The sequence below is a fragment of the Tyto alba genome, unplaced genomic scaffold, assembly GCF_018691265.1.
Source record: "Tyto alba isolate M040663 unplaced genomic scaffold, T.alba_DEE_v4.0 Super-Scaffold_44, whole genome shotgun sequence".
Classification (NCBI taxonomy): domain Eukaryota; kingdom Metazoa; phylum Chordata; class Aves; order Strigiformes; family Tytonidae; genus Tyto; species Tyto alba.
The window spans coordinates 1,246,843-1,274,749 of record NW_024881320.1 but is presented as its reverse complement, the minus strand read 5'-3'; the positions used below and the strand labels follow the sequence as shown (position 1 = coordinate 1,274,749).

At 53.7% G+C, this 27,907-nt stretch overlaps 2 protein-coding genes across 5 annotated transcripts; both read right to left on the bottom strand.

Annotated features, from left to right (window-relative positions):
* Nucleotides 1-427: 427 nt before the first annotated feature.
* Nucleotides 428-9,150, bottom strand: TFIP11 (tuftelin interacting protein 11). The gene is made up of 12 exons (XM_042805192.1): nt 8,830-9,150; nt 8,349-8,502; nt 7,496-7,652; nt 6,837-6,964; nt 6,204-6,356; nt 4,890-5,399; nt 4,161-4,267; nt 3,755-3,923; nt 3,307-3,550; nt 2,509-2,651; nt 2,095-2,260; nt 428-877 (listed from the first exon to the last, which is right to left on the bottom strand). The coding sequence occupies exons 1-12, from the start codon at nt 9,024-9,026 to the stop codon at nt 522-524; spliced, it is 2,484 nt and encodes an 827-aa protein (XP_042661126.1). The 5' UTR covers nt 9,027-9,150; the 3' UTR covers nt 428-521.
* Nucleotides 9,151-9,371: 221 nt separating this feature from the next.
* On the bottom strand, nt 9,372-27,804 carry TPST2 (tyrosylprotein sulfotransferase 2). Of its 4 annotated transcripts, none has more exons than XM_042805474.1 (7): nt 27,711-27,804; nt 18,254-18,322; nt 14,434-15,341; nt 13,035-13,233; nt 11,673-11,723; nt 10,569-10,617; nt 9,372-9,813 (listed from the first exon to the last, which is right to left on the bottom strand). In XM_042805474.1, exons 3-6 carry the CDS (start codon nt 15,267-15,269, stop codon nt 10,588-10,590), a joined length of 1,116 nt encoding a protein of 371 aa, XP_042661408.1. In that variant the 5' UTR covers nt 15,270-15,341; nt 18,254-18,322; nt 27,711-27,804; the 3' UTR covers nt 9,372-9,813; nt 10,569-10,587. The 4 variants fall into 4 exon arrangements, with proteins under 4 accessions (XP_042661408.1, XP_042661409.1, XP_032850874.1 ...); XM_042805475.1 differs by having other exon boundaries at nt 27,643-27,727; XM_032994983.2 differs by lacking the exons at nt 18,254-18,322; nt 27,711-27,804 and adding exons at nt 15,629-15,818; nt 15,981-16,119.
* Between the last annotated feature and the right edge of the window lie 103 nt (nt 27,805-27,907).

Genomic DNA, 27,907 nt, shown 5'->3' with positions numbered 1-27,907 from the left:
AGCTGAAGTCAGCTCTTTATGCATTCTGTGAAGAATCAGGTCACCTCCCTCTAAGGAAATAAAGCCTGTGAACTGGCTGGAAAAAACGCCCCCAGCTTCCAGCTCTGCAGTGACAGGGTAGAGGGGTACACGGAGCCCCCAGCACACCCAGAGCGAGGTGGGACAAGTCCTGGCTGGGCACAGTGGAGAGGAGCCCGCTGCGTGGGGACAGTAACTCTCACTGCCAGAGCAGTGCAGCAGGTGAGAAGCTGTGACATCTCTGTTGCCAGAGGCCTCCCACGGTCCCTTCTAACCTGATGATAAAACCTCTCACACAAGCATCAGAACCGCCTGTGCCTCCCTTAGCACCAACTTCCACACCTAATTTCATCTCCTGACAGTGCCTGAACAGCTCTTCTAAGAAAAAAATCCCGGCATACAGCTGGAGTTTCACTCTATTTACAAATCTGTAACTTCTTTATTTTAAGACAGTTACACTAAAACTACTATCACGATGGTCTTCACAGTTCAAAGCGGGGCCCTCACTTCGCCATGTCAATGAGGCTCTGGAGAGAGGTTGGCACCCAAGTCTTTTCTCCTTGTACAAACACAACGCCTCTGTCGATGTAAATGACAATCCGTCCAAATGTATACAGCTGTTTCCCTTCGTGCCGCTTTCCAATCACAGGCATGAAAACAATGTTGTGCTCCTCTGCTTTTGTCTGAATCAGGTCCTTAAAATTCATGGGCACAGAGCTGGCGGCCATGCCGATGCCGCGCTGGGCCATGTTCTCAGCCTCGCGCCGCTCCTGCATGGCTTCGTACTGAAAGTCCTTCCTCCGCTCGGTGTGAGTGAGGTAGGCGATGTTCTCCCGAGCGCCTGGCTGCATGTACCCACCTGTGTGGAGAGACACATGTGAAAACAAGGTCCCAGGCTGCTTCTGGTGGAGGGTGTATGGGTAAAACCCAGTCCAGGACACATACAGTGGCATCAATCAATAATGCTCCGGACCCTCCTTTACACATTCTAATTCATTACGTTTTATACTGTTATTGCTAATACAACATACACTAGCTAGGTGAGTTTGAGAACTGCATCAGAAGCAACAGGATTTGATACAATCCCAAATCGTATCTGAGCATGCACAGGAAAGGAGGATGCTGCACTGCTACCGGCAAAGGGAAAAACGTGAACAAGAACAGCAACAAAAAAAAAAAAAAAAAAAAAAAAAAAATACTCCCCAAAGCCAAAACCCAGCCCGTGGTCTCCAAACGCCACTGCTGAGTTACAGGCAGTGGCTGTTGCAAAATCAGGCCGAGGCCGGAGCAGAACCCTCCTGCAGGAAGCAGTGTTGCATCAGGAGCACTTTCGCTACCAGCCCCCCCCAGTTCACTTTTTGGCTGCATGACTATCAGGCCAGAAATTTCCCAACAGGTGAACTCCTCCTTGTGCAACGCTCGCCTGTAGCTGTATCATTTTACCACAGAAATAAACATAACGCTTAAAATGGGCCTCAAGGAATCCTCCACTTCTGAGGCAGATTCTCCATCACGCTGTACAGCAGGAGGCAGCAGGAAAGGAGTTCTCGGTCTCAGAGGGCAAGGCAAACCTCAGGTGTTGCTCCCTCAGGCACAGCCTTCTCTTTTACAGAGTTTAATTCCCAGCACATTCCTAACAATTTCTTAGGTCACGGGGAGGGTCATGGAGAAGGAAAGGGTGCTGCTCTAAAGCTAAGGAGCACCACTGGTATCTCACAATAAAGAAAAAAACCGCAACAAATTACCGCTTTGGAAGTCAACATCTTTAAACAGTGGTCTCTGACTGACATAAAATACACCATAATCAGGTAAGGCTGAAAGAATCAGTTGCTTAATGGCACAGGCAGCCAGTCACCAAAAATCTGCTTCTGCTTCAGTGAAGCACAGCCAATCATCAAGTAGCACCTTGCAGGTATTACTTACGGACACAGCAAGGTAAAATACACTCTGAATTTCACTGCTCATGGGAGCTGCTACACTCCCCACTAGCAGGGCCGTGCCTAAACAGACTCACAAGAACCAGACATGGCTGTGCTGCCATCACAGCAAGTGGAGCCGTTACCATAAGCCACCTACCCACACTGGAGGAGACAGCCCGGTTCATGATATCAAGAGCTTCATTAAATTTGTCTTTGATCGATGGATGTGCTAACACTTGGTCTGAGAACATGGACTTCCAACCCAAGTACCACTTGGTGATTTCTTCATAGTTGGGGCTGTTACTAAGCCAAGAGCACAGCACCTGCAAAACAACACAAATGCAGCAGGTCAGGTACAGTTACGGAGGAGAGTCCTTAATATCACTTAGTTTATTACTGAGAAAAGAAAGGACTTTGACAGTCTTAGGAAATAGTCTGTTCTGACACGTATGGAGCTGTGAGGGGAAATCACCCCCATGTGGTAGTTAAACCAATTCAGCACTGGGGCAGCAGTCACTAAATCACTTGACAGTGAATCCAGCCTGTTTACTCAGCCTCCATAGTTTCTCACCTGCAGCCACTTTGGGAAGAAGTGTTTCTCCAGCAGCCCAACAAGACTGGAGACAGAAATCATCCCCTCCCAGTCAATCACCCAGTAGAAGGCATCCATGTGCTGCTGGTGAGGGTTTATGATGAGTTCATTCAAACACATCCCTGGGAAAAGCAGGAAAAGAGTTAGAAAAGGACTTGGTTCAGCTTTATCAGTGCCCTGACCTATTTCACTAGCAACACGCGTGATTTGAGGAGCACCTGTATTGCGTATTACCCTAAGGGACATTCAGGATCTTTAAATGGATTGGCTGATCCCTGCCACCAAAACAGCACACTTCCAGTGATTACAATTTGCTGCCAGAACTGAGGCACTTAAAGTGTTCGACTGTTTTTTAGGCTACAGAGCCTTTTAGCCAGTTCACATGGCTGAAAGGTGAAGTACAAAATCTTCTGGTGAAAGCATTCGCATAGAGCAAAGAATACAGGAGTAACAGAGAGACATTTTATAGCTTGGTACTATCTGACAGCTATCAGATAGTCCTGTCAGCTGAAGAACAGAGAAATCGGGTGATTTAGAAAAATAAGACAGAAAACATTGAGAATAATCAGAGAACTTCCCCATGTTTTCTAAAATGTCTGCCTCAAAAAGCCGCATAGTACTAGGAGCACAAAAAAAGATGCAAGCTTGGTCTAAACTTACTAATAATGTTCTCTGAAATAACACTGGCAACCAGGTCAACACGAATCTGTTCTAGGTCTAAGGGGGAAGGTGGCAACCAGCGGATTCCAGAATTCAGCACTGTTTGGCTTGTCTCACCTAGTTTAGGCACGATGTTTTTGACCATGAAAGCCTCCCAGGACCCAGGTGTGAACACATCTTTCCAGGGCTGAAGGATAAGTTTGGCGGAGGAGTCGCTGGGATGCCACTTCTGCAGAGCATTCGCCAGTTTGTTTCGGATGGGAGAATACAGCGGCTCTAATCGAGCCTGCATCAGGGGAAGCCAGGGATGGATCCACGAATGAATTGGGACTGTGTCTGTCAGAGGATTCCAGCTTTCAACCTTGACGTAAAACAGGAAAGAAGAAATTAAGTCCACCCATTAGCAGTAAGTCTTGACTGACACAAAAAGAGCCATAACACAACCTCCTAAATCCTAAATGCATTGGCAGAGGCAGCAAATTGGTATTTAACAAGCTCTAGTTGACCAAAATTCAAATGCTAGTTCAGAGCACTGCCTTGTTCCGACGTAGCCCTCTCGTCTTACCTCCTTCTGTAGCTTGGGGAAGATGAGCTGATCCAGAATGTTATCCAGTATCCAGACAGGAACGACGTTTACCCAGCTATCCAAGAAATCCACCATCGATCCACAGTTCCTCGGTTGCCACTGCGCCACGATGTTTCTGACATATGGCATCCAGATTTCCCACATCAGCCTGGGAAAAAAAACCCATAATAAATCAAAGTTAAGCTTAAAGCCATAGCCCCAGGCGCAGATAAACCAAATGGCAACTGTTATTTAAAAGCTACTTCTTTTTATATAGCTGACAGCTGGATTTTAACAGACACATCAAGAGAATCATCTGGAAAGCACACGTGTATCTGTGCTTTTCCATCCCTGAGGAAGCAGCACTTGAAGATGCTGCACAAAGTACAACGCATTTGCTCTCTACCTGTGAAAAGCATCTGTTGACAGGTCCTGCCCACTGTGTGATAACAGCTGATCGTTTTCCAAAAGGCTCTTCCACTTGGCTATGATCTCCGTGCCATACGTACAGTCCTGGAAATAAAGCATGAGCAGTCTTGATCCTTTTTCATTAATTTCAGCTGGTATCTACAAAGAGCAGGCTGACAGTACGTTTGGCTAGAGACAGCTTTCTCACCCACTCAAAAGGCAAGCCAGGAGCTTGCAGCTGTGATTGGTCAAGTCCCACAAGAGGAAAATCCCACTTTATGGAATTAACATACCTCCAAAGCGGGGAAGAGGACAGGCAGAACTTTTTTAGGTGTACAGAGAGAATTCAGACTCTTACCTATCAGAGCCAAAATGGCATTAAGAACAGACAACGCGTATCTGACTACCTGAAAGACAGACTTCTGCTTTTGCTAAAAAAACAAGAACTAGAGACTTAGCTTTCATCTACTTTTTCTTCCCAGCACCCATGAAAGGGATTTTAACCTTACAAACTCCTAAATTGTTAGCCACTCCGCAGAACAGCAGCCTTCAGTCACAGCTAATATCTGAGAGGGAGTGCAGAATGGATTTTTTGTTTGGGTTGTTTTTTTTTTTTCTTTCCAGACTGATCAGGAATCTGGGACAAGGAGTGGGGGCAGCAGTTAAGACATTAAAGTCAACTTAAGCCATCAAGTAAGAACTACAGATAAATCTAACTAGTACACACCTTGAGGGGATCCCAGTTCTTGAAGTAATCTTTCATGAGAGGATAGACTATTGCTACTGCCAGGTCCACCCTATCAGACATTCTGTACTCTTCATAGTACTTGTCTTGAAGTGTCTCAAAAATCTTTGCACACTCATCCAAGGTTAAGGGATTTTCACAGCTGGGCTGCATCCGTCTCTCACACTCTTCCACCATCTCCAGCACCTTGCTGAGATTGCTAATGGCTTTCTCCTCATGGGAGAGAACTTCAGACATCTTCTGTATCTCATGGGTCAGGTTGACAACCATGTCTCTCTCGTACTGCAGCTGCCGGTCGTTCTGGATGATCTCCTGCTCTGTGATGTCAATGAGAAGTTGCAAGTTGTGCTCCAGCTCAGGCAAGGCAAATCCCTGGGGCTTGGAGTCTTTGCCCAGTGGCTGCTGAGGACTGTCATCTGGGATATTGTGCTTGTGGCTAATTTGACTGTAGCTGTAATAAACCTTTTGTTCCCGGCCCGTCATGTCTATAACCTTCCAACAAACAAGAACAAGCATGTCTTAAAAAAAATAATAGTATCCTGTGTTTAAAAAAAAAAAAAGAAGGAACTCCCTGACTCCAAATGGAAACCTGGAGGTTTCTGAGTACCTTAATTAGTCCAGGAGGCTACTAATACACACTGGTATTCCAAATGAGGCAACTGCAGACCGCCTCCAAAAAGGCCAACTCCAGAATAAAGACTCAGAACGAGTAAGAAACAATTTGGAATCAGAGCTGGAAGAGTCTCCTCTTCTGATCTCAGTTTTACCATTTCACTGAGTAATTCTACAAGCAGGTGTGATTCCAGTGCTATATTATTTGCTACTGCATGGAAGTCCCAGGTACTTTTATATTTTTTAAAGACATGTTGATTTTAGATGAATAATTTTATTAAGTGCATAAAAGACAAATCCCTTACTGTCCCTTTTAGGTAGATGGTTCAAAGGGTGTTTAGTTGCACAATCCCAGTAAGGACAACTGTGCTTTCAGAAGTAGCTGAGCATTTTATTTATGGGAAACATGAAACAATTAAACTTGATTTGCAATTTAACCTCCTTACACATTTAAGCTAATTTGCATTTTCCTGAGGCCAAAGAAGTTGCTTAGGAACAAATCCAATGTCCCAGGTGACACTGTGGTCTATTACATGATTCGCTGAGGAGTCCAAGACCTTGATTTTCATGAGGCTGCAGACAAGCGGTTCTTACAGCTGGCTCCCATTAAGATTACCAATGGCTAAAAAGCACTCACAATGCCAAAGTGGACAAACCGTTTCCCAGAGATGGCATCAACCTTACCTTGACTTGAGACAGCTCCTTCTGAGGGGCTGAAAGCTGCTTGCTGATCCTACCCTTGGCTTTCAGTTCTTCTACTGTCTTGTAGCTGTATTTTGGCTTTTTCTTGCCTCCAGTAGGATCCTTCCGCCACTGACTGAGCTCTTTCTGAAATTCCTAAACAACAACAAAGAAGAATTGTGGTTGCAGTTCTCCTTCATGCCTCAAATTTGCCTCTATTTTCTACATGAAAATAACCATCGGACCAATGAAGAATGCTGTGCAGCAAAACAACTGGAAAAGTAGTAAGGTTCAGTGACAAACCAGCACGGATGCTGTGGTCCAGTCAACCACCCTATTCACAACGCTAACAGTATGTTTCTGGTCTTTTTTTATTTTAGACAAAAGACAGACTATTTATTGGGGGGGACCGCTCAAAGGCGGGGTTCTAGCAAGACTACTGGCACAAGTGAGCGAGAAACAACAAAAAGAACGTTACAGTGACATGAAAAATATGTCTAAATGAAATTCAAGTGCTATGTCGTTGGCTTCTCTAAAATGAGCCCAGTTTGCTCTGACATAGAAGCTAGTATTAGCGCTGAATTGTGCACATACAACACAACAGGGAAACGGATATCCCAAGAATCATACAAATACCTCTTCAGCTTCTTCTTCCGAGTCCACAACAGGGAAGTCTTGCAAAGACTGGCTGGTTCTTTCCGAGCCGTATGCCCCCACAGCTCCTTTGCCTTTTCTCTGTTTGGCCTCAATCGGATTGATAATACCTGAGAGGACAACAGTTTGATCAGAAAGAACAGTTTATTTACTGAGAGGGAACAGCAAGCGTTTTTCTTACAGTACCCTAAGTTATCAAATCAGAACAAACATCCAGCCTGGTATTCTGCCTCTATCACTATGATATCTTCTACCACTTCACTAATTTCTTAGTGGCTATAAAATCACTTAATTCTAGCACACACACAAAAAAAAAAAACAAAGCAGAGTATTATTCACATCTGCATTTTACTGCTTTTTTATTCTATCACACAGAATAACATCTCCTTTTCTAGATGAGCTGACTACCGTTGGAATTTTATCTCCCTTCTTTCCTCCTCTTTCTCTCTGGCAAAATAACAAGAGCATAAAACAGGACTATCTTAAATTAAATACAATAGACTCTTATCATGAGGACCCAGATCACTTAGAAGAGATGCACCAAAACACAAAGTTGTAAGCCACCTGCAGATGGCAGTTCTTTAGAAGAATCCTCTCTTCTTCAAATTACTAGCTAACAACCAGACACACAATCACAGTACCTTGAGCATTCTTCCCGAGACCTCTTCCAGGGACGTAACCCATCTTCTGGAGCAGCTTCTGCCCAATTCCTTTAGTGTGTCTCTCCCAGCTGCCAAAATCCACAAAAGATTTTGTCCCCCCGACAAAGCCCTTCTGACTAGGCTTGAAATTACCACCCTGTTAAAACAAATAAACAAAAAACCCCACGCAACCATAAGGCATTGTAATAACCAAGCTGTGTATAATTTCACTCAAAAGGAAGGTTCTTCCCAAAAGCAATTCAGGTGTCTCAGCTGATTCTGAGCTCAGTTCACTATGTCAAAAGCCACTTGTGCATCCATCTAAGCTGCCTACCACCTGAAGAGTTTCCTGAAATTCCTTAGATACAACAGAAAAGTCCTGAAAAGCTTTGACTGACAACCTAACAGTTATTAGGCTCTACCCCTGACTGTAGCTGAAGCCGATTCATGATAAAAATCAAAAGAGTTTGATTTTTAACCTACAACATGCCTAGATTTGCCATACTGTTCTGTGGGATTAATAAAAAAGTCTTTGGAATTTTAGCTACCAAAAGAGAGGACGTAAACCACGGGAATTCTTTTATTTTAACCTGAACTGACCAAAGGGAGTAGTATGAAGGAAGATAAAAGGGCCCAAAAAGACTGATGTTACCAAGGACATGCAACGATACATCAGAATAGTTCCACAAGACAGAGAAAACATCTCCCTTAACTGCACGCCATCACGTGTGGGGCTCTGGTTTTAATTTTTTCTCCCTTTCTTTAGTGCTCTACTATTGTTTCAGTGCCTTTGGGTATAGCCTAGGTTTCACAGACACATTACGCGGAGCTGAAAACCTCCTGGATAACTCACTGTTTTTAACTTCTTTGGCACAAACTCTTTAGGGATTTCCTCCTGCTTAACAGGCTTTTCATCTTCATCAGAGTCTTCATCCGACACGTCCTCAGCTGCTGACTTTTTCAGCCCGGCGCTGATGAAGTTCACGGGGGCCGAGTAATCCCGGGAGCTACACCAAAACAAGACCTGTGAGTGAGTTCTGTCCCAGCAGAAGCCCGGCGGCCGTTGTGCCTTAGACACCGCCCTTCAGAAGAACTATTAAAAACTGACACGCAGTTTGATGCTGTTTTTGCCACGAAATAACCGTTCTCTCCCCCCGGGCAGCAGGGATATGCTCGCACAGGCAAAGCCCCCACAGGCAGCCCCCACCTCGAGACGTGCTGTTCGGGAGGGTCGTTAGAGCCCTCCCCGAAGCGGCGCGGCCCCGCGGACCCACCCGTGGGGGGGCTCCACCGGCCCCCCTTACCCCCCCCTCCCCGCCGCCCCCGGCCCTCACCGCTTGCCGCCGAAGCTGGGCCGCTCCTCGTCCGAGTCGCGCTCGGCCCACACGCCGTAGGTGGCCTCCTCCTTGCTCTGCCGGTGGCGCTGCCGGTGGGGGTTGAACTCGTTCTGCAGGTCCCAGTCCGACACCTCGAAGTTCTCCATCTCCACGCCATCTTCCCCATCCGTGCCGTACAGGTGCGACATGGACATGGCGCCTGGGGGCAGCCGCCCCCCCGCCCCGGCCCGCACACGGGGGCACCCCCCGGCTCGCACGCGGACCCCCCCAAAAACCTCCCGAGCACCCCCCAGCCCGCACACGGGGACACCGGTTCCGCCAGCCCGTCCCCGCTCCTCCCGCTTCTTCCCGGAAGTGAACAGCCTACTTCCGGCTTTAGCCACGCCCACCACCATCGAGCCGGTAGTACCGCCCACTTTAGGGCCTCACGGGCAGCGGCTCCTCTATGGTTTGGCGGGCCTAGGCGGCCTGCCCCTCTATTGGGACGGGGTGGGGGTGAGGCCGGGCCCCCCCGGGAGCATAAAGGGCAGAGCCTGTGCTTATTAAAACAATATTTTAATGGTGTGCAACAAAGGAAGGAGGCGGGGGGGGGGGCGGGCTCATATATTAACTCTGCAATAGCCTCTGTAAGTCACAGTGAAGGGCTGTGGGGAGCGGGGTGGGGGGGGTGTGGGGGTGTCACTCGCACGACAAAGGCTCCCCAAGGTCAGCGCGCCCATTTCTGACCCGCGTTAGGAGACGTTGAAATGCGACAAAACCCGCCGACCCCCCAGGCCAGGACGGGATTCCCGCAGGCGATGCCACCGCCCAGCGCGCGGCCTGCCCAACGCTCGGCCTTTGCAAATAAATGCAAATGCATCCATCGTACGCGGCAGTCGTTTTGGCAAGAGTAGGAGCAAGCAATATGCTTGGATAACCGATTTCCACGGGTGCCGTTGCAAATTCTTCTTTGTCGGGCAACAAAAGGCCATTTGCAGCATTCTGGAAAGAGAGAAACACGGAGTCAGAAGCAGGAGCCGGTCACGCCGGCACAGCAGGTGCCCGACGGGTGGTTTTAAAGCAGCTGTGATAACAAAAAAATGGTTAGAAAAACCCGAATCCCAGCTCCGGGATAATGGGCACACAACTTCTATTCTCACGCAACGCTTCTGATACTTTTTTGGAATGATATACTGCTTTTACATAGAAGCTAGTTTTTAAAGGGTCACTTTTAGTAATTTTTAGACATTTTATGACTTAGCGTAGAGGCTGGCTGAAAAGAGAGAAGGAAAAACATCCAACACATCAACAGTTGCATCTGGAGCAGAAACCTAGAGTAGCAGCTTTGTTTCTCCAAACCGACGGCAGATGTGACTGCTTTATCTTCCCTTCCACGGGTCCACGGCACGTCCTAGAAGACAGCTGGGGAGCAGCTCAGCTCATCTACACATTTCCACATCCCCTCTCTATGTTCCCCGTGGGGACAGTCAGTAATAACTCTCCCAAGCGGCTGACTTCGATTTTGCTGAAGTAAGTCTGTTTCCAGAGCTCAGAAAAATAATTTCTGACAAACTGTCTCACATAACAGTATTGTTCTCAAAACCTAAAGCAACTGTGAAAGGGATCATTTGCATAACGAGCGTGCCTGGAGCAGACTGGCTAATCCAGGGGCACAAGAAATTACACAAGCAAAATGCTACCCCTGAAGCAAAGCAGGAAGATTTGCCTGAGTCCCCACATGAAGTACAAGGTCTTACCTGGAAATCATTAATTTTCTTAGTGAGAAGATGATGTGTTCTGAGTCACCTAGAATAACCCGGAAACAGAAGGGTCAGCTTTAAGCCACCATCTGCAACTGAAAACATTCCCGCTGCGTTCCCAGCAGCAAGAAAAGGAAATGTTTAAGGGACAGAAATCAGCACAAAGGTAGAGAACCAGCAGCCAGGAGATGCTGCCACGAGACTGGAGACTCTGGCTTCGCTACTGTTCGCGCAACACGAACCACCCTGGGCGACACGTCTCGCAGGGAGAGCCACTGCATGCCTGCTTCAGCAGTGGCCCTGCTTCCTCCAGGGACCGGGCTCTGCACCTTCTCGCCCGACGCAGGCGATGCAGCTAAATCCCCCTGCTCTCTTTAGGAGGCCACATGTCAGGCAGGTAAAACCTGGCACCTTTGATCGAAAAATCAACACCAATCTACGGCATCTCCATACTGTGCAGGTAGCGCCTTCTGGAGAGTCAAGAAGTCTTGTTGTTTTGGGGTTTTTTTTTTTCAGTCTGTATGTGCAATGGCTGTCGGACTGCTCTGCATTACAAAAGATGGTTATTAACTGATTTCAAGCACTGCTCCTTAGGGAGGGAGCCCCACAGTGTGTTTTTGACATCCGAACACAATCACCCAAGCACAACTAGAAAACCTATCTATAACCTTTAAATCAGACAAGCCACCCCTCCCTAAGGCAGGCAAGACCCACAGCAATGAAAACTTTAAGAGTTTTGGAACAGAGAGCAAGGCAGAAAGTGTCTTAAAATAAGAGAATGAAGAGCACAAGTTTCTAATGAGTGAACACAGAACTCCACAGCAGGAAACCACACACACAAGCAGACCAGGAAGGAGGTGGCAGAGGTGAACGAGCAGGGTCTGAGGAGCACAGAACACAGGGGACATCAACGAGCGTGGGTGTTAGCGGCGCACAGCAGGAAGGACAGGGACATTGTCCCCACAGACCCAGGCAAGAGAGCAGGGATGCTTCCCGCAGCCGGCTGCCCAGCCTGCAGATGCCCATAAGAGGGAGCAAGGGACCAGGCACCCAGGATTAAACCAGCAGGCCAAAGCCCTCAAAGGGACATCAGACCCTTACCTGCAGGTGACCTTTCAAATTGGCTGGCGTTTTATAATCCCCCTTTAAAACCTATGGAAAAGAGAAAATTGGCATGACCATTCTGGGGTAGTGGCCCTGTGACCATTGGCAAGTCCACCTCATTAACTGTGTCCTGTGTTCCAGTATACCTGAACCAGCTGAAATACCCTGATGCGTGTTTGCTCTACATTGTGGTGCTATACTGGGGCAAAAGTGGGAAGTTTCCTCCTTAAGCAAAAACAGGGAGTGGCATCCTTCTGGGGAGGGAACCGACACGAGCAATCCTCTGGTTCCCCCCCTTAGCCTGGGAGGGGAGAGTATTTTTGTCTTTGCCATCATGCTAGTTCTCCAAAATCATCCCAGGAAGTACTGAAAGGTCCACATCAGGGACACAGAGTCCCTAACCCTGCCCAGGGCAGACATTCACCCAAATCACCTTTGTCCTTGAACAGCTCTCAGCAAGCAGAGAGAGCGAGGAGGAGCTGTAAGAGACCAGCCTGGAGCACAGGCCAGCTCCAGAGAAGCTCTTCCGACCTTCCAGGTCAGTGCTGCTACTTGCCTGCCTGCCCAGGATCTGCTCACATGGGGACCAGTCCCACCCGCAGGCGTTCCCCTGCTCCCACTGGTGTAACAAAGGACACCTCGTCCAAGGGCACCGTCATGGGGAGCACGTGCAAAGCTGGGGGGGCTGCAGAGTCCAGCCTCTGGCTGGGGAGGAACCAGTCCACCCCAAAGCGTGAGAAACTCCCTGTTTAGTAACTGCTGTCTGTGGCTCCACAGCTTCTTTCCTTCCAGTTCTGCTCCAGGGTTGTGAGTCAATATTCTAAAAAAAAAAAAAAAAAAAGAACCCCAAACCTCTTCTGGTTTTGCCTGAATGCATTACGAGCCTCCACTCGCATTCCCTGCGGGACTTGTGGGAGTGGCTGGTGAGCTACCCACGGACATGGCACAGTCTGGGCGTCCTCCTGGGGCCAGACCAGCGTCTCTAGTGCCCCGGGCTGTGCGCCCAGATAACATCAGCACACACCAGTAACTCCCACGCCTGGGTTTGCGAGCGGCAGCGCTGGGTCAGGGGGGGACAGGTCACTATCTGCCACAACAGAAGAAACGAACACCACCACGAAATCATAGGGAACTTCATCAGCCTGAGCCACGCCAGACTCAATCTACCGCACACATCTGGTCTGAAATCATCTCGCTCTAACTGCGTGTCAGTCACTCCCAGTCTCCCAAAAGGAAGAGAGCGTTTGTTTCTCCGCTGCTCTTTGGCTCAGCGGCCTCCTCCGCTCCAGAGGGCTCTGTGGGTGCAGAGACCCACGGCCCCCCCGTCAGCGCTCCCTCCCCGCAGGCAGCGCCACTCACTCTGTGCGTGTTGTTGACAACTAAGGGGTCGGGGTGGCCGTAGTTGGGCGGGTTGGCGTAGGGGTCGTAGCCGAGCCTGGCGAGCATCGGTGCGATGTGGGCCATGTCCTGCAGCACGTCTCCCGGAATGTGCCCGATCCATTTAGATAACGCCTCCATGTTCACCGGCTTGATAACCTGGTCTGTTGATCTTTCTATCCTGGGGAAAAATAATAAAGAAAACCCCAAACCCAGACACCAAAGTCGGATTTGCTGGGCTCAGACAGAAGGGCTAGAGGCTCACTGCCACCTCAACATTTTGCTTCCCATGGCCAAGACGCGCGTGCAGCGCAAATGCTCAGCACCCACCGGGTCTGCCTGGGACAGAGCCGGTGTGAGGCACAGCGGGGCAGCCCCTTCCCACTCACAGCTCTGCTCTGGGGCACGAACCCTGGCAGGGGGTTCCACAGCCCCAAAGGTTGGGTCCCCTTTATGGGGGGGATCCATCCTGCACCGGGCTTGGGGTGTTACCAGGACACCTCCGCTTATTACAGTTAAATAATGGAAGACGTGTGCTCTGTAGCACAGATACACCATGTGACCCCACTGAAAATCCAAAACCTTATCTGTTTAGGCAACCTTGGTAAAATTTACTCTGAGCAAATAGTGCTGAAAGCCCTGGAGAAATCATCGCTTCAGCCATCGAAGGTGCCTGCAACTCTCTCCCCTACACCACAGCCGCCTTCCCCACTTGGGCACGAGCAATTTATACAGAGACTGCGCTTGTACAGTTCCCTTTCACCACTGATTAAATTTTGCTAAGTTAGACTTAAGCCTCTATTTAGAAAATAAAGAACATTAAAAAAGGAGAAGAAGGCGGGAGAAGGCAAGCACTCCCCTGGCACCCAGAGAGAGCCAGCCAGCAAGGAGAGAGTGCTGGGGTGTGTCTCCATGGAGCAGGTATTTCTTTTATTCTGCAATACCAGCACCAAACCCGGCAAGAATTGCTGCTCGCTGCTGAAAGCCATTCATTAGCAGCAAAACTAATCGCAGTAAGGAGGTATTTTGAGGACGGGTGGAGAAAAGAGGCATTAAAGAGCTCACGTTTCAGAGCAAGCAGTTCTTCTCAAATTAGAGACCAAAATCATTTCTGCACTGTCAAGAGACGTGAATAAAGCAGTCACCTGCTCCTAAAATCCTCGCCTGACAAGCTGGGTACAACAGATTGCTAGTATTCAAGCTGTCTTCTACTCAGAAACACAAAACCTACTGCAGCAAAACTGGACGTGCTGCCACTTCTGCCCCTGAAGCAGCATGCGTAAACACAAGCAACGCGTCTTTGCCCCCACTTTTAGACTTGACCTGCTTCGTGTAATGACGACGCTCCTCAAAAAGCCGAGGCAGGAGCTGAGGCACTCACTTGGAAAGCGACACCCCGCCGGGCTTCCCGATCAGCTCCTCGTGGTGCAGCACCGTGTCGCTCCAGGAGATGTCCAGGAACTTCATGATGGCATGCATGGACTGCTCGGGGTGCAGCACCAGCTGCTCGTAGTAGACGGGCAGGCACCGGGACCGCCCGATCTCCAGGCACTGGGAGTACATCACCTCGATGGCTTTGTTCCACTTGGTCAGGCAGTCGCGGTAGCTGTTCAGGTCAAAGCCCGCGATCGTCACCTTCCGCGTGATCATGGAGTGGACCGAAGCCCGGCCGTCTCGAACCATCAGGAGGAATTTGGAATTGGGGAACAGCCTGGACAGGTAGACAGAAGACTTCAGCGTGAAGGGGTCCTTGTTACATAAATACCTGGCTGGCTCGCCGTGCTTGGCGATCACTTCCAGTATAAAGGCCTGCATGGCGGCATCCAGAACTTGGTCTGTCACCCCCGCTTCGTCCAGGCGCATCTTCTCTCGCCCCGATTTGGACCAGGCCTGCCGCATCGCCAGCACGCGGGGGATGATGCGGGTCTCCTCTCCGCAGCGCACCTCGGGGTGGGCATCGAGCATGGCCCTCATCAGAGTCGTGCCGCTCCGCGGGACCCCGCCAATGAATATCAGGGGCATCTCCTTGCTGTAACGGTACTCGACGTGGTTGGAGTCCACCATGACCAGCTCCTCGTTCTCGGGTCTCATCAGCCTGTGCCTCCTCTCGCTCAGGACCTGCTGGCACTCCAGGACCTGCTGGCCGAGGTGCAGCGTCACCATCAGGGCGACCACCGAGCCCACCACCAGCAAAACCCTCCTCATGGTGACCCGCATCCTGTTCTGCTCCGCACAGGCTGGTGACCACGCTTCAGCTTTCGGCTAGCAAGCGTTCAACCCGACGGGCATCTGCAAGAGAAACAAGAGCAGGGTCAGGGGAGCCGCAGCCACATCCCAGCCCGCTGGCACCTCAGCGTCCAGCTCCTTCGGGGTGCTGACACCATCCCAGGCTTTCATCATCTCTTTCACTTATCAGCAACTTCCAGGCTAGGTGCCTTCTACCCAGGAGGTAATTAAAGTCTGCCTCAGAGCACACCCAAAGATCTTATTTCTGGACTGTTTGTGAACCCAGAAACACAGGTTTACAGCTGGAGCAAAGCTCTAAGAACATTTTGGAGAGGAGGGGCCACGCGTACCCAGTCAGTCCTTTGAAAAAATCTTTACAGAGAGTTCCACCCCAGATGAAGCTCAAACCCTCCCTTCAGTTCTTCCTTCCTTCCAAAAACTGAGCTCAGCACACCACCGTCTTCTCACTTCTCTCAGCCACCTGCCTCCTTCCTACATTTTCTTTAGCTTCAATATGCTGTCACAGGGGAAGGGTGAAAGCTGAAATAAGAGAAAAACAAAGGCATCTCATGCAAATTTTAAGGGTCTGAGTCAGGAGAGGCAGCTACCCATTAGAATGAAACACTCTGAGAAATTAAACCATCTGAAAGCTAACAGCAACACACAGAGTCAGCGTTAAATGCCCTTCCTCCAGAGACTGACCTTACACAAAAATCCTTGAAGACTTCATCTGGCATTAAGGCTTTGGGGGTTTTCTGCCTCTCGGTAGGATATCCAGCAGGAATCCTGCAGTTTCTGCAAGTCCCCCGCTCTGCTGCCTACCAGGGAGGGACTCCTGCGAACGCTGGCACCGCTTCCCACACCCTCCCCACTTCTGCTCCATTTGCGAGCACAGGTTTTGCAATCCTCCCCGGGGCTCACCCGGGGATTGCCAGTTCTTTGTGATTATGTGGCTGGGGCGGGAGCTGAATGGAGTGGAAGGAACGGGACGTCCATGCGTTTTGTTTTGCTGACAGTCCAAAGAACTGCTTCGGGGAAACGTTTTCTCCTCTCGACCCTCTCCATGAAAGAGCACATTTAGCAGTGGCCCGTGCAAAGGCGCTTTGCGGCGGGGAGCGAGCAGGAGAGCGGCCCCTGAGCCAGGCAGCCCCCCCCTGCCCTCCCTGCCAGCCCCAGCATCGGCCGGCGCTCCAGGACGTGCTCCGTTCCCCTGACAGACATCCCATTCCATCGACCCAGACTGGTGAAGCGCCCGGCTGCCCATCACCACCCGCCCTGCTCTCACCCACTTCTGCTCACACCATCGGGTTACCGCGACACGGAGAGGCAGCGCCTCTCTGCCTGCCCAGGTATGTGTTTCCCCATCGCAGCAGCAAAGTAACATCACCACCAGAATTATTTTTGTGGCTCTTTAACACCACGGTTAACATCCCGGCCAACTGCTTGGTTAACATGCCACGGTTCAACAGTTCCAAATGCATGCCCATATACTATATAAAAGTCAAAAAGTCAAACGCTGGTCCCATTTGTTTAGATGCAAATCAGAGGGAACAACAAACAGCTCTGGCGTTTTTGCAGCACCAAGTGCAGAGTCAGACCTATTAAAAAGACAAGCGCTGGTCCGCTCCTTCCTGCTATCTTGATCCATTTCAGTTATGTAAATATATTCAAATGTTCACCCTAAAAATAATTGCAAATGCCGCAAGACCCATTTCAATGCAGTCAGGATATAAGGCCAACTGGAATAATTATGGCTATGCAGACCAAGACAGGCTAATTAGCAGGAAAGATCTGCAGTTTAAAAAGGAGGCTGTGAGCACAGAAGTGCTCTGTTCTTTGCAAAAACGGCTTACAGTGAGCGGTTCCCACCGCGATGCTCCCAGTAGCTCCGCTCCGAGGGCGGCGGGAGGGGAACAAAGGGACTCACTCATTTTGCTGTACGAAGCCAGGGGCTGGCTGGGAGCCTGCGGTACCGGCCCCGCTCCGGCAGCACCCGGGGGATCCCCGGGGATGATCCCGCCTGCCCGGCCAGGGCAGACCCAGCCCCCACTGCTGCCCACCCGACGCTGCCAGCATGGAAAGGCACGGGACGGGCAGAGACGCAGGTGCCAATGGCTGCTGGGGCGAGCACGGCTTCTCCTGCTCTGCTCCGGGCTGAAGCAGAACTAACACCTCCAGTGGGATTAGTCTGGGGTACCCGGGCAGGCTCAACAACCACCCACGAGTGTGCTCAGCACCGGGCTGCTGAGCAACTGTGAACGATCCCAGATTATTTTCAACTCTTTTGTGCAATTCCCCGCTAAGAATTTCACAAAATTTATGGGGCTTATTAGTCTATGAGGAAAGAGGGATAGATAATTTCCTCCGCCGCAGATATTCTGGTAGAAAATATCATGGCATAATTAGGCGGCACGGCTGTCTGATCAGAGATGACCTAGTCCTTCAGACGCCCGAGCTGGCTCCGAGAGCTTTCCACTCCAGCAGGAATTAGGGAGCTCTCAAGGGCTTCTCTGGCACATCACAGCAGGGACTGAAACCACTGCAGCTGGTGACGGGGAGTGGAAATCAAAGTGCCAGCAGCTGGCCCCAGCCTGAAGCCCCCGAGTGCAGCTCTGACACCTCAGGACAGTGACAGGCTGTGACCCACAGCCAGGGGCTCTGTCCCCGACTGCGATCAGGGCAAGGCTGGTACTGAGAGCAGAGAGTGTAGGGGAGGATGGGAGCTGGTGGGGAAGTGACAGCAGAGCAGCGACAAACAAGGACAGAAGAGGTCCTACATGCAGAAAGCCTTCCTTACTTTGCATGCTGATTGGACATTAGCATAAACAAGGCTTAAACTATTTCTGGTCAGCTTGCGAAGGCAATACAGTATTAACGGGGCATCAGTGGCTGTGTGGACAGGCATATGAAATATTCACCAGTCTGCACCCAGCATCACAGGGGAATCAACTGCTCTGGCACCCGTATGTGCTTACCTTCCCCCGGTAAGTTCATCTTGCTGATAGCCGAGCTTCATGCTGAAACACAGCTGGCCGCGAGAACACCTAATGGGGAAGAAAAGCCACAAAGTCAGTTTATTTGTCGCAGACATCTGCACGCGCGGTGGGGAGTGGTGCTCTCCTCCTCAGCACCTTCTCCTGCCACACACAACCCCTCCTGCCCACAGCCTCTCTCCGAGCCCTGGGGAGAGGTGGTCCCAGTGGAGCTGGTGGTCCCAGCTCCCGGTCGCCCGCCCCGAGGCACTGGCGTTGCTCCACCGCGGTGGCATTCGCAGGGCTGAGCCAGAGAAGAAACCAAGGGAAGCAGGAAGGCGGCTGCTCTTTTAGGGAATGAAGCCTCCTGGAAGGGAGAAGCCTCCTGGGGACAGGAGCAGCTGGGATGTTTCAAACCCAGGGGACGACAGTCCGAACGTGGCACGCTGCCATCGCACACAAGCGACCGGCGCAACAGCCTGTCCCAGAGGAAGCAGCTCCAGGCTTGCCTGCTGCAGGCTTGGGTACAAACGCTGAAATCAGGCAAAGGTCAGTCCCTCAACCAGTAACAGCGAAGGGAGATGGGGCCCAACGGACTGCCCAGCTCTAGCAGGTCACGGCGTTGCCAACCTCTGCGCTCAGAGCTGCCCACGCTGCGGGACCTCCCCGGCTCCAGCCCCAGGAGCAAAGTTCCCTCCAGCCTCACCGCCCGCCCAGGCAGCAGCGTTGGCCCCTCAAGGCACGCAAACCCCACCAGGCAGGGAACCAAAACCCCTACGTCGACCCAAACACCAGGTTTCCCACAAGGACATGACGCTTGCACCCACGAGCTCTGCATCCATCCCGAGGAGCTCAGCGGCTGCCCGCGCCGCCTCGGCTGAGTCTGTCCTTGAAGCACAGAGCATCCCGGTGATGTTTTTGAGAACATTTCAAGTACGGACACTAATTGTTATTCCAGCCACCCAAGAGTCTCCACCTCTCCTGCCCAGCTGCCGTCAAACATCACGCGGCTCCTCCACTTTAGCACTAATTAGAAATCAGAGGGAAACTCCACCCAGCATGAACTTTGCGAGAACTCATCCGCACTGCACCCATCGCCCTCCTTCCCCGCCAAGCTTTCTGCTCGACCCTGGCCTGGCTTCCATCCACCACGGGATTTCAGGTCCGGACAAGGCTGCGGGTCGGCGAAGCAGCAGCCGCATCCCCGGATGCGCTTCTGCAGTGCCACAACGGTCTGGTGCACGGAGCGGCAGCGGTTTAACAGCCCAGCCCCGAGACACCCTGCTCCGGAAACAGCTCCCGCTCTTGCCCGTGCACACACAGACACACACACACGCTTGCAGACTTCCTTCCTGATGCCTCCCAGCGCAGCCCAGGGCCGTGCAGCGGCACCGCGGCCAACCGAGCACCGACCCACTGCAGCCTCCACGTCCTCCTCCTGCTGCTGTCGTGACAGGGACAAACCACCACCGCTGCCGGAGAGCAGCCCCTCGTGCCAGCACGGCAGGAGCGAGGCAGCCGTGCACCAGCCCCGGTGATGAAGCAATGTCTCAAGTCCATTTTTTAAAGCAGCAAAGTGTTACAAACAAACAACAAAACCAGTTTCCACGAGAAGCTCCGTATGATCCAAAAATGCGTTTTTCTTTAAACCATTCCCAGAAATGACTGCTATTAACTGCAAGCTCCCCAAAAGACATAGGTGTGGCCTGGAAAATTTTAGCTCAAATCATTGGTGCTTAATAAAAGGATGAGGAACTGCAGACGTCATTGTGGCAGAACATCAGCAAAAGCTGTGGTCAGCAAGAAATACCCTAATATATCTAGCTCGCATCTTTACAAATCAGCAAAATTTAATTACTGAATTGAAAGTCTCCAGTTAATTCACATGCTGCATGCAACACAAAAATAAACACAGCTTGCCTGAGGGTGACTGCTGCCGTCCCAAAGTCCCAACCTGAGCTCAGAGGCGCCCAGAAGCGCTGTCACCACGAAGCCAGTGCTTCTCTGGATCTCTCCTGGTGCCAACTCATTTCAAAACACTCGAGGACTCGGAGGCAGGATAGAAGTGCTCACAGCAAACAGGCGGGGGGTCAAACGAGCCCCGGGAAAGCTGGGAAGAGCCGGCGGGGGCTGAGGGTGAGGAGTGGGAAGTGCTGGGCTGCTGGCACGCAGACGCACGGGGTGTTTCTTCATCTGTTTCAAAGCAGCCCCCGTGAAAGCTGCTCCCCAAATTTTAAAGCATTCACCGAGAGGTCGACGAGCAGCCCCGGAAAGCAGCAAGCGCGGCGCCAGCACCAGATCTCCACTGGCAGCTGCATGCCCGCGGGGGCGGCCGAGGGGACGGCCGAGGTTCAGCCAAGGGCAGCGTCAGCCCCGTTGCACAACCCTGCGGCTCGTGCTCGCCCAGGATCGGTGGCCGCGGGGCCGCCGGCCTGTGGGAGTGAGGTCCGACCTACGCTGCGGTTTGCTGCCCACCCCGAGCCATCCTGCAGCCGCTCGCAGCAGAACAGGAGCTCTGTACAACGCTCTGCTGGAGGTGAGCAATGGCCTGAGGCTCCGGGCGGCGAGAGAAGAGCCCACTTTTCCACGCATGAAATGAAGCTGTTGAACAAGAGGAGAGCCCGCTTCTGTGTGCATGAGATTAAGCCGTTGAACAGTACCCACGGCACTCAAAAAAAAAAAAAAAAAAAATAAACCAACCAAAAAGTTGCTTTCAGGCCACCAAGTGGTGAGAACAGCAACATCCATGGCACAACAGTTTTTGCTTATTAAAGCTAAGAGGCATTGCAGGCCACAAACCCAGGCGCATTTACAGGAATCAGAAGCCAAGCCCTGTAAAAATGCATGGGTCTGAGAGCACTGCGGGGTTACGCGTCCCTTTGAAAATCCCCAAACAGAGCAAACAGCACTGTGGTTTGCATTTGCACCGCCAACATCATCCCAAGCGAAATTAGAAGAAAAAGCCAAAAGACTGCAAGATCGAGGGCTTAAGCAGCCACCTCAGCACCCAAACCACAAGGAAGGTGTTTGAGCTCGCACCTCAGCATCCGCAGGGCACGCCGACACGCTCCTACATCCTGCCCCACTTCCTTTCAGCCAGAGTCCCTGCAACGTCCCCTCTTCACATTCCACACCAAAAGGCGCTCGCCGCGGCTCTGGGACCTCTGCTCAGATGCTGAGGTTTCACAAAAGACCGTTTCCCTCCCAAAGCACAAAGCCCTCCTCCGGGGCGGACACACGGGATTTTATTCTCGCTGCCGAGTACCTAGAAAAATAAAACTAGCAGAATCTGACGCCCCAAGGATTAAGGCAGCACGCACCAGCTTGAAATACCACTTTCTCGCTCAGGAAAGCCTGCGAGGTGGAAGCCCTGAGCCATGCAGCGTGTTCCCAGCCCAGCACCCCGGCACACCATCCCCGGAGAGCCTGGCCAGGGATGCGCGCACGGCGCGCCAGCCTGCTTTAACAGGCTCTAAATCACATCAACAGAGAATCGACAGGCATTTCACAGCACAAATGTACTGTTTGTTTATTGCCTCGAGGCTGTTATGATTAGAAAAACATTTTATTATCCTGCTCAGTGCTATGATGTTCCTGAAATAATAAAAATCCCACCAATTTACAGCATCTTCACTCCGCCTGCCTCTCGTTCCAAGCGCAACAACGGCATTTTATTGTCCGGTGATGGAAACCACAGTCTCTACTTCTGCCAACCTCTCCGTAAGACAACAGCCTTTGTTTCAAACTGGCTTATTAATTATGAATCTCCTGAAGTGAAAGCTGCTGGCAGAAGGTGGCGATGGAGGCACCCAACCCACCGACCTGGCACAGGCCACCGTAGCCACCTCTCCAGCACAGCTGGGAGGGAGGGGGCTCACCATGTCCCCCCCTCGGCTCAAGGAGCAGGGTCGGGAGGCACAGAGGCCACTGGAAGGACCGAGCTGGGTGCAGGGGTACGGGCAGGGAAGGGAGAGCCACCCGCCACCCCGTGCCATGAGGGATGGGTGCCGGAGCAGGAGGGGTGTCTGTGACACCCCCAGCAACGGATGGGGCCACCTGCCTGATCGGCTCGCTCTTCCTTTGGCTTCTGCCAAAACGGGAGAGGAGCGCCACACTTCCCAGGGATGCTCCTGACTTTTAATCAACCTGCAGCTCCAATTCACAGAGCTTCACCTCTTAATTACTCCGCAGCCGCCACCTCAGGGGGACAAAGGCAAAGCCAGCACAGGTGCCACTGCGCGGACGGTGACACAGACAGACAAACGCACTCCCATGCTCGCTCCCCTTGTGCCAGTGGCCCCGTTGTCCCGCTCCCCCCACGGAGCGGGATGTGGGGGCTCTCAGGAAGCACAGAGATGCTCCCCTGCTCCTCCAACCAGGGTCCCTCCAGCTCCCACCCCCGGCCCAGTGTAGGTCCGGGGGAACCCCACTGCCGAGGGGTGCAGGGAGTGCTGCAGGGTGAGGGGAGCTGGAGTTTGCAGCCTCTGCGTTAACCCACCACCCTCGGTGCAAACACAAATCTTCCCTCCAAAAGCTGAACAAAGATTCCTCGCTCGAACATGGGTGGTCAGAGCCCGCCATACAACAGGGAGAAAAAATAAAGTCGGAGGAACGGCTAGAAAAACTACTAAGTATCTTCAAAAAAATATTTTCCAAATTGACATGCCAAACCGTAAGTCTCAACAAGCTCCATTCTTGCATGCACAAAGATCAGGCTTTGCAAATAAAAGGTTGTTTCTGCAAGAGAAACCCCAAAACCTCAAATTTGCTTAAGAAACAAAATCAAAATATTTTATTTCCCCATGCAGCAACACCAGGCATCCCCAGAGCTGAAGGCACTGACTGAGGAGAGGGTAACGGGGCCAGAGGGGCACGCTGCACACCCCTTGGGCAGCAAGATGAGGAAGAAATGGTGCTGTACCCCACCTCCCCGCACCCCTCTGCTCGTCCCTGCCCCGTTTCCTGCAGCTCCCGGTGCGGGTCAGCCCTGCGGGAACACGGTCCTGAGCACAGACCGGCCCTGGGATCTCCACCGGGCTCCACACGCCAGCTGCCACAGGACAAGTGTTCGGGATTTTCACAAAGCCAATAATTTTGGGAAGGGCACAGAGCGCTGCCGACCAGCGTGTGAATACGTGGCCTCCCGCTCGACACGGTGCAAAGCCCGTGTGCCTGCGCAGCCCCCAGCGAGGATGTGCAACGACCTCCCACCAAGCCCCGGCGCGGGAGAAGCTCTTCTTGTGAAACTGGATGGAAAAAAAAAGGAAGCGGGTCCTTCTGAGACGCACTGCTCCATGCACGGCGTGGCTAACCCGTAAGACAAATTACCCTGAACAGCGCATCCGAGTGCTTCCCGGCTCGGTTCCTGGCTTCAGCAGCCCAGCTGCGAGCCCTGGGTCCTCTGCTGCCGTTTACATGTGCAAACACCGGGCCACCGAGGGCTGCCTCTGCTCACCGTCCTTCCTCTGCACGTTGTCCTTCCTCTGCATGCCACCCTTCCTCTGCATGCCACCCAGCCGCGCTGGCCTGCAGCCCAGGAGAGCTGGGGGGGACCGAGTGGCTCTCCCACCCCCCTTGCAGCGTATCCGGGCACAGCCGCTGCCAGAAATGATCCACCCCCTGCACCGAGCAGGAACCGGAGCACTGGAAAATCCCCAGCTGCTCCTCCCTGCCCCGCCACAGCAGCCTGCGATGCCAGCGGCTCCGGAGCCGTCGAGCCGGTGGTCATTCCTCCCCGGAGAAGCCCCTCGACGCCGCAGCCACGTGCGGGTTTCCCCGCGCTCGGTTTGGGCTCACTGGCTTGGGAAGGCGCGATGGGAACCAGCCGCTTGCTTAACTTCCGAGCGCCGTGGATTGAGCAACGCTCTGCAGCTACCGGCGGTTCCCGTCGGCAGACCCTGCGAGGGGGTGTGGGGTGTGGGGTCCTCAGCCAGGCCTGCCACCCGCTGCACGGCTCCTACGGGCACGGCCAGCCCCCCCGGCTCCTGCCTGCACCCGCACTGCGAGGCCAGCACAAAAGGACGGACTGGGGCTGAAAATGGGGTAAAAAAAAAAAAAAAAAAAAAGGCAAAGCATTGTTCACCTTTCGATAGGATTTGAGGAGAATCCCTGTGATACTGGAGGCAGACAGGGCTTTAGGAGAACTGCACACACTAAAGGCTTGCAAAATGGTACAAAACAAAGCAGGCAGAGGACAGCACAGCAAGCTTCTCCTGCCTGTGCTCGGAGGGCTGTGAAATCCAAAGTGAAACACGCTCTGCTGAGGCACGAGGCTGAGGCTTCTTCCTAAAGGCATCACAAATTCGTCAGAAGACGCATCTGTACAGTGCCAAATAAAACAACCTGCTGGGTGTTTGTTTTCTCGCTCCAAAAACGTTCTCGACAGTCACTGCATTTTACAGCGCTCCTGCCATCCTGCACATCCCCTGAAGGCTCAGCGTAAGCGTAATGCAAACTGCCTTTGGAAGTATCTTCCTAAAATAGTGACAGAAATTACTAATACGGTTTTTAAAACCTACAGGCAGAGAATGGCAGCAGCACGAGCCTGCCCATCCTGGTGAGCCCACCAGTGAACTGTGTCCTGCGGGGACCCACAGCAGCTCCCGCCTCCATGTCCCCACTTGGGATGTCTCGCCAGCGCGGGTGTGAGGGCATCATTCCACCCCTACCCCGCTGCAGCCGTGCCCCCCGGCACCGGCTCCAGGTGATGCCGGGAAGGACCCGCACGGTGCCGTGCCCAGCTCAGTGGGGGAACACGGTTCTGCTCGCCCCGGGCCACCAAACATCAAGGCACGGACGCTGGCTCTCCTGGCCGGGTCCCAGCAGCGACGCGCCGGTGTTCTGGGAAACGCGGGGCTGCGGGCAGGCGCTGCTCCCCCCCCCCCCCCCCCCCCCGAGCACAGAAGCCCCTCGCAGGAATGGAGAGAGCTCAGCTCTGGACCTAAACACCCGGCTGCTGGGTGGGCGTTCATCGGTGCAGCGGCGAGATCCACCAGCCCCTTCCTCGAACTGCCCCTCCCCGGTCCCACGCACGGACCGTGGGGTGGTTATGGAGGTCGGTGCTGGAAATTCCACCCCCCACCCCCCCACTCCCCCTAATTTCAGGGGCTGCCTCCCCCCCCCCCCGCGGGAGCACCCTGCAGACCCTCGGCTCTCCGCGGGCAGCCCAGCGCGTCCACTCCCACCCGGTGCCACACGCGGGCAGCCGCCGAGCGCGAGCCCGCGGGCAGGCACGCTGCTACAAAACCCCCGCCTGGAAGAAACGTCGCAACCTGCGTTGGCGCTTGACAAGCTCCCCACGAGCACACTGCAGCATTCCCAGAAAAGCAACGTCAAATTTGGAAAACCTGCTAGCACGAATCGTGTTAATATCTCTCCGCTCACCCTTGCTCGGCACCCGAGCCTGAGAGCACAGCGCAGCTGTGCGAAGGGGAGACTCGCCGCCCGGATATTAAGTACAAGCAGCTGGTGGAGCCAGGCTCTGCCTCACAGAGGAAGACGTGTGAAGGGGTTTCAAGCTGAGAGATGTTTTTTGGACAGAGCCCGAGCATGCAAACAAACACAGCGAGGGACAGAACAAAGGCCTGTGCGATGCAAACCGTACCCTTCCCATGGAAGACGGCGGCCCAGCTCGCGCTGCCGGCCACGCCAGGGGCCACGACTCCGGCCACGAGTCCTGAGGAACTTGAACTTGCTACGAAAATAGCATGGATGTCACCATGCAGCACCGCAGGGCAAGGGCCTGGCACCAGCTGGGCACCGCAGGGAGACTGTCGGTGTTTTGGGCGGGCTGCGAGGCCCTGGCGCAGCCGCTTGGGAGCCCGTCTGCACCCCCCCCCCGGCTCAGGGACCCGCACCCCGAAGCCACCCGACAGGAGCTGAAGCTGCCGCCAAATCCTTCTGTCCCAAAAGTTGAGGCTGATGCTGATCAAGACCCGTGGGTGCAGGCAGCGGCACCCCGAGCCCAGCCCTGGGTGCCCGGGCGGACGGACAGACGGACAGCCCCGGCCAGGGGGTCCCTCCTGATGGGTGGCGTGCCCGAGACTGCTGTGCTGCGCGGTGATGGAGAGCACGGGCTGGTGCTGGGGAGACTGGGGCTGAGGGGAGCGTGCTGGAAGGCAGGAAAGAGGGGAAAAAGGTACGTGGAGCACCCCGTGCCCAGCACCCACCACCCCTGGAGCCATGTCGCTGAGCACCCTGCGCTGAGCACCCAGCATTCTGCGTCACGCGCTGAGCACCCTGCACTGAGCACCCTGCACCGCATGCTGAGGACCCTGTGCTGAGCACCCTTCATCGCGCGCTGAGCACCCTGAACCACACGCTGAGCACCCTGAACTGAGCACCGGAGCACCAGCAGCACAAGCCATGCACCCAGCACCGAGCACCCTGCACCACCATGTCGAGCAGCCTGTGCTGAGCACCCTGCGCTGAGCACCCTGTAACCACACGTCAAGCACCCTGTGCTGAGCACCCTGCGCAGAGCACCCTGAACCGAGCACCTGCGCACAAGCCAGCACCGCAGGAGCAACTGCCGCACATGCCCATCACCCTGCGCTGAGCCCCTTCCACCCCTATGCTGAGCACCCTGCACTGAGCCCCCTTCCCACATGCTGAGCACCTGCGCTGAGCAACCCTTCACCACATGCTGAGCACACACTGCGCTGAGCACCCTTCACCACAGTGCTGAGCACCCTGCGCTGAAGCACCCTTCACCACATGCTGAGCACCCTGCGCTGAGCACCCTTCACCACATGCTGAGCACCCTGCGCTGAGCACCTTCACCACATGCTGAGCACCCTGCGCTGAGCACCCTTCACCACATGCTGAGCACCCTGCGCTGAGCAACTTCACCACATGCTGAGCACCCTGCGCTGAGCACCTTCACCACATGCTGAACACCCTGCGCTGAGCACCCTTCACCACATGCTGAGCACCCTGCGCTGAGCACCCTTCACCACATGCTGAGCACCCTGCGCTGAGCACCCTTCACCACATGCTGAGCACCCTGCGCTGAGCACCCTTCACCACATGCTGAGCACCCTGCGCTGAGCACCCTTCACCACATGCTGAGCACCCTGCGCTGAGCACCCTTCACCACATGCTGAGCACCCTGCGCTGAGCACCCTTCACCACATGCTGAGCACCCTGCGCTGAGCACCTTGCGCCGAGCACCCGGCACCCCGCACCACACACTGTGCACCCCGCGCTGAGCACCCTGAACCGAGCACCCTGCGCTGAGCGCTGAGCACCCTGAACTGAGCACCCAGCACTGACCACCGAGCACCCCGCACCACACGCCACGCACGCCGCACCGAGCACCCCGTGCGCCCTGCATCCCGTGCGCCTCCCACGCACGGAGCACCCAGCATCCCACGCCGACCCGCCGCTGTCACCTGCCGCCGTGGGGACACGAAGCCCCCGCCGTGCCGATCCCGGTCCCGATTCCACCCCCCCCACTCACCGGGGCCGCCGCCGGCCCGGAGCGGCGCGAGACGCGGCGACGTCACGCGCACGAGGGGCCGGGATCCCCGCGTCGCGCGCCGCCCCGCCGCGCATGCGCCCCCGCCGCCGGCACCGGGTGCGGGGCCGTCACGGACACGCGTGTACCCGCACCGGGGTTGGGAGGGGGGCGTGGGTACGTGTCTGTGCCCGGGACAC

Bases quoted from the DNA above. Each gene is read 5' to 3' on its own strand.
- TPST2 (XM_042805474.1), bottom strand. From the start codon at position 15,269: ATGCGGGTCACCATGAGGAGGGTTTTGCTGGTGGTGGGCTCGGTGGTC. The intron at 11,724-13,034 runs GTGAGTGGCGCT...TCTTTTCCATAG, and splicing joins TTGTCAACAACACGCACAGA to GTTTTAAAGGGGGATTATAA. The intron at 10,618-11,672 runs GTAAGGGTCTGA...GGGTTATTCTAG, and splicing joins ATTTGAAAGGTCACCTGCAG to GTGACTCAGAACACATCATC.
- TFIP11 (XM_042805192.1), bottom strand. From the start codon at position 9,026: ATGTCCATGTCGCACCTGTACGGCACGGATGGGGAAGATGGCGTGGAG. The intron at 7,653-8,348 runs GTGAGTTATCCA...TTGTTTTAACAG, and splicing joins TGCCAAAGAAGTTAAAAACA to GGTGGTAATTTCAAGCCTAG. The intron at 3,924-4,160 runs GTAGAGAGCAAA...TTTTTTTCCCAG, and splicing joins TCAACAGATGCTTTTCACAG to GCTGATGTGGGAAATCTGGA.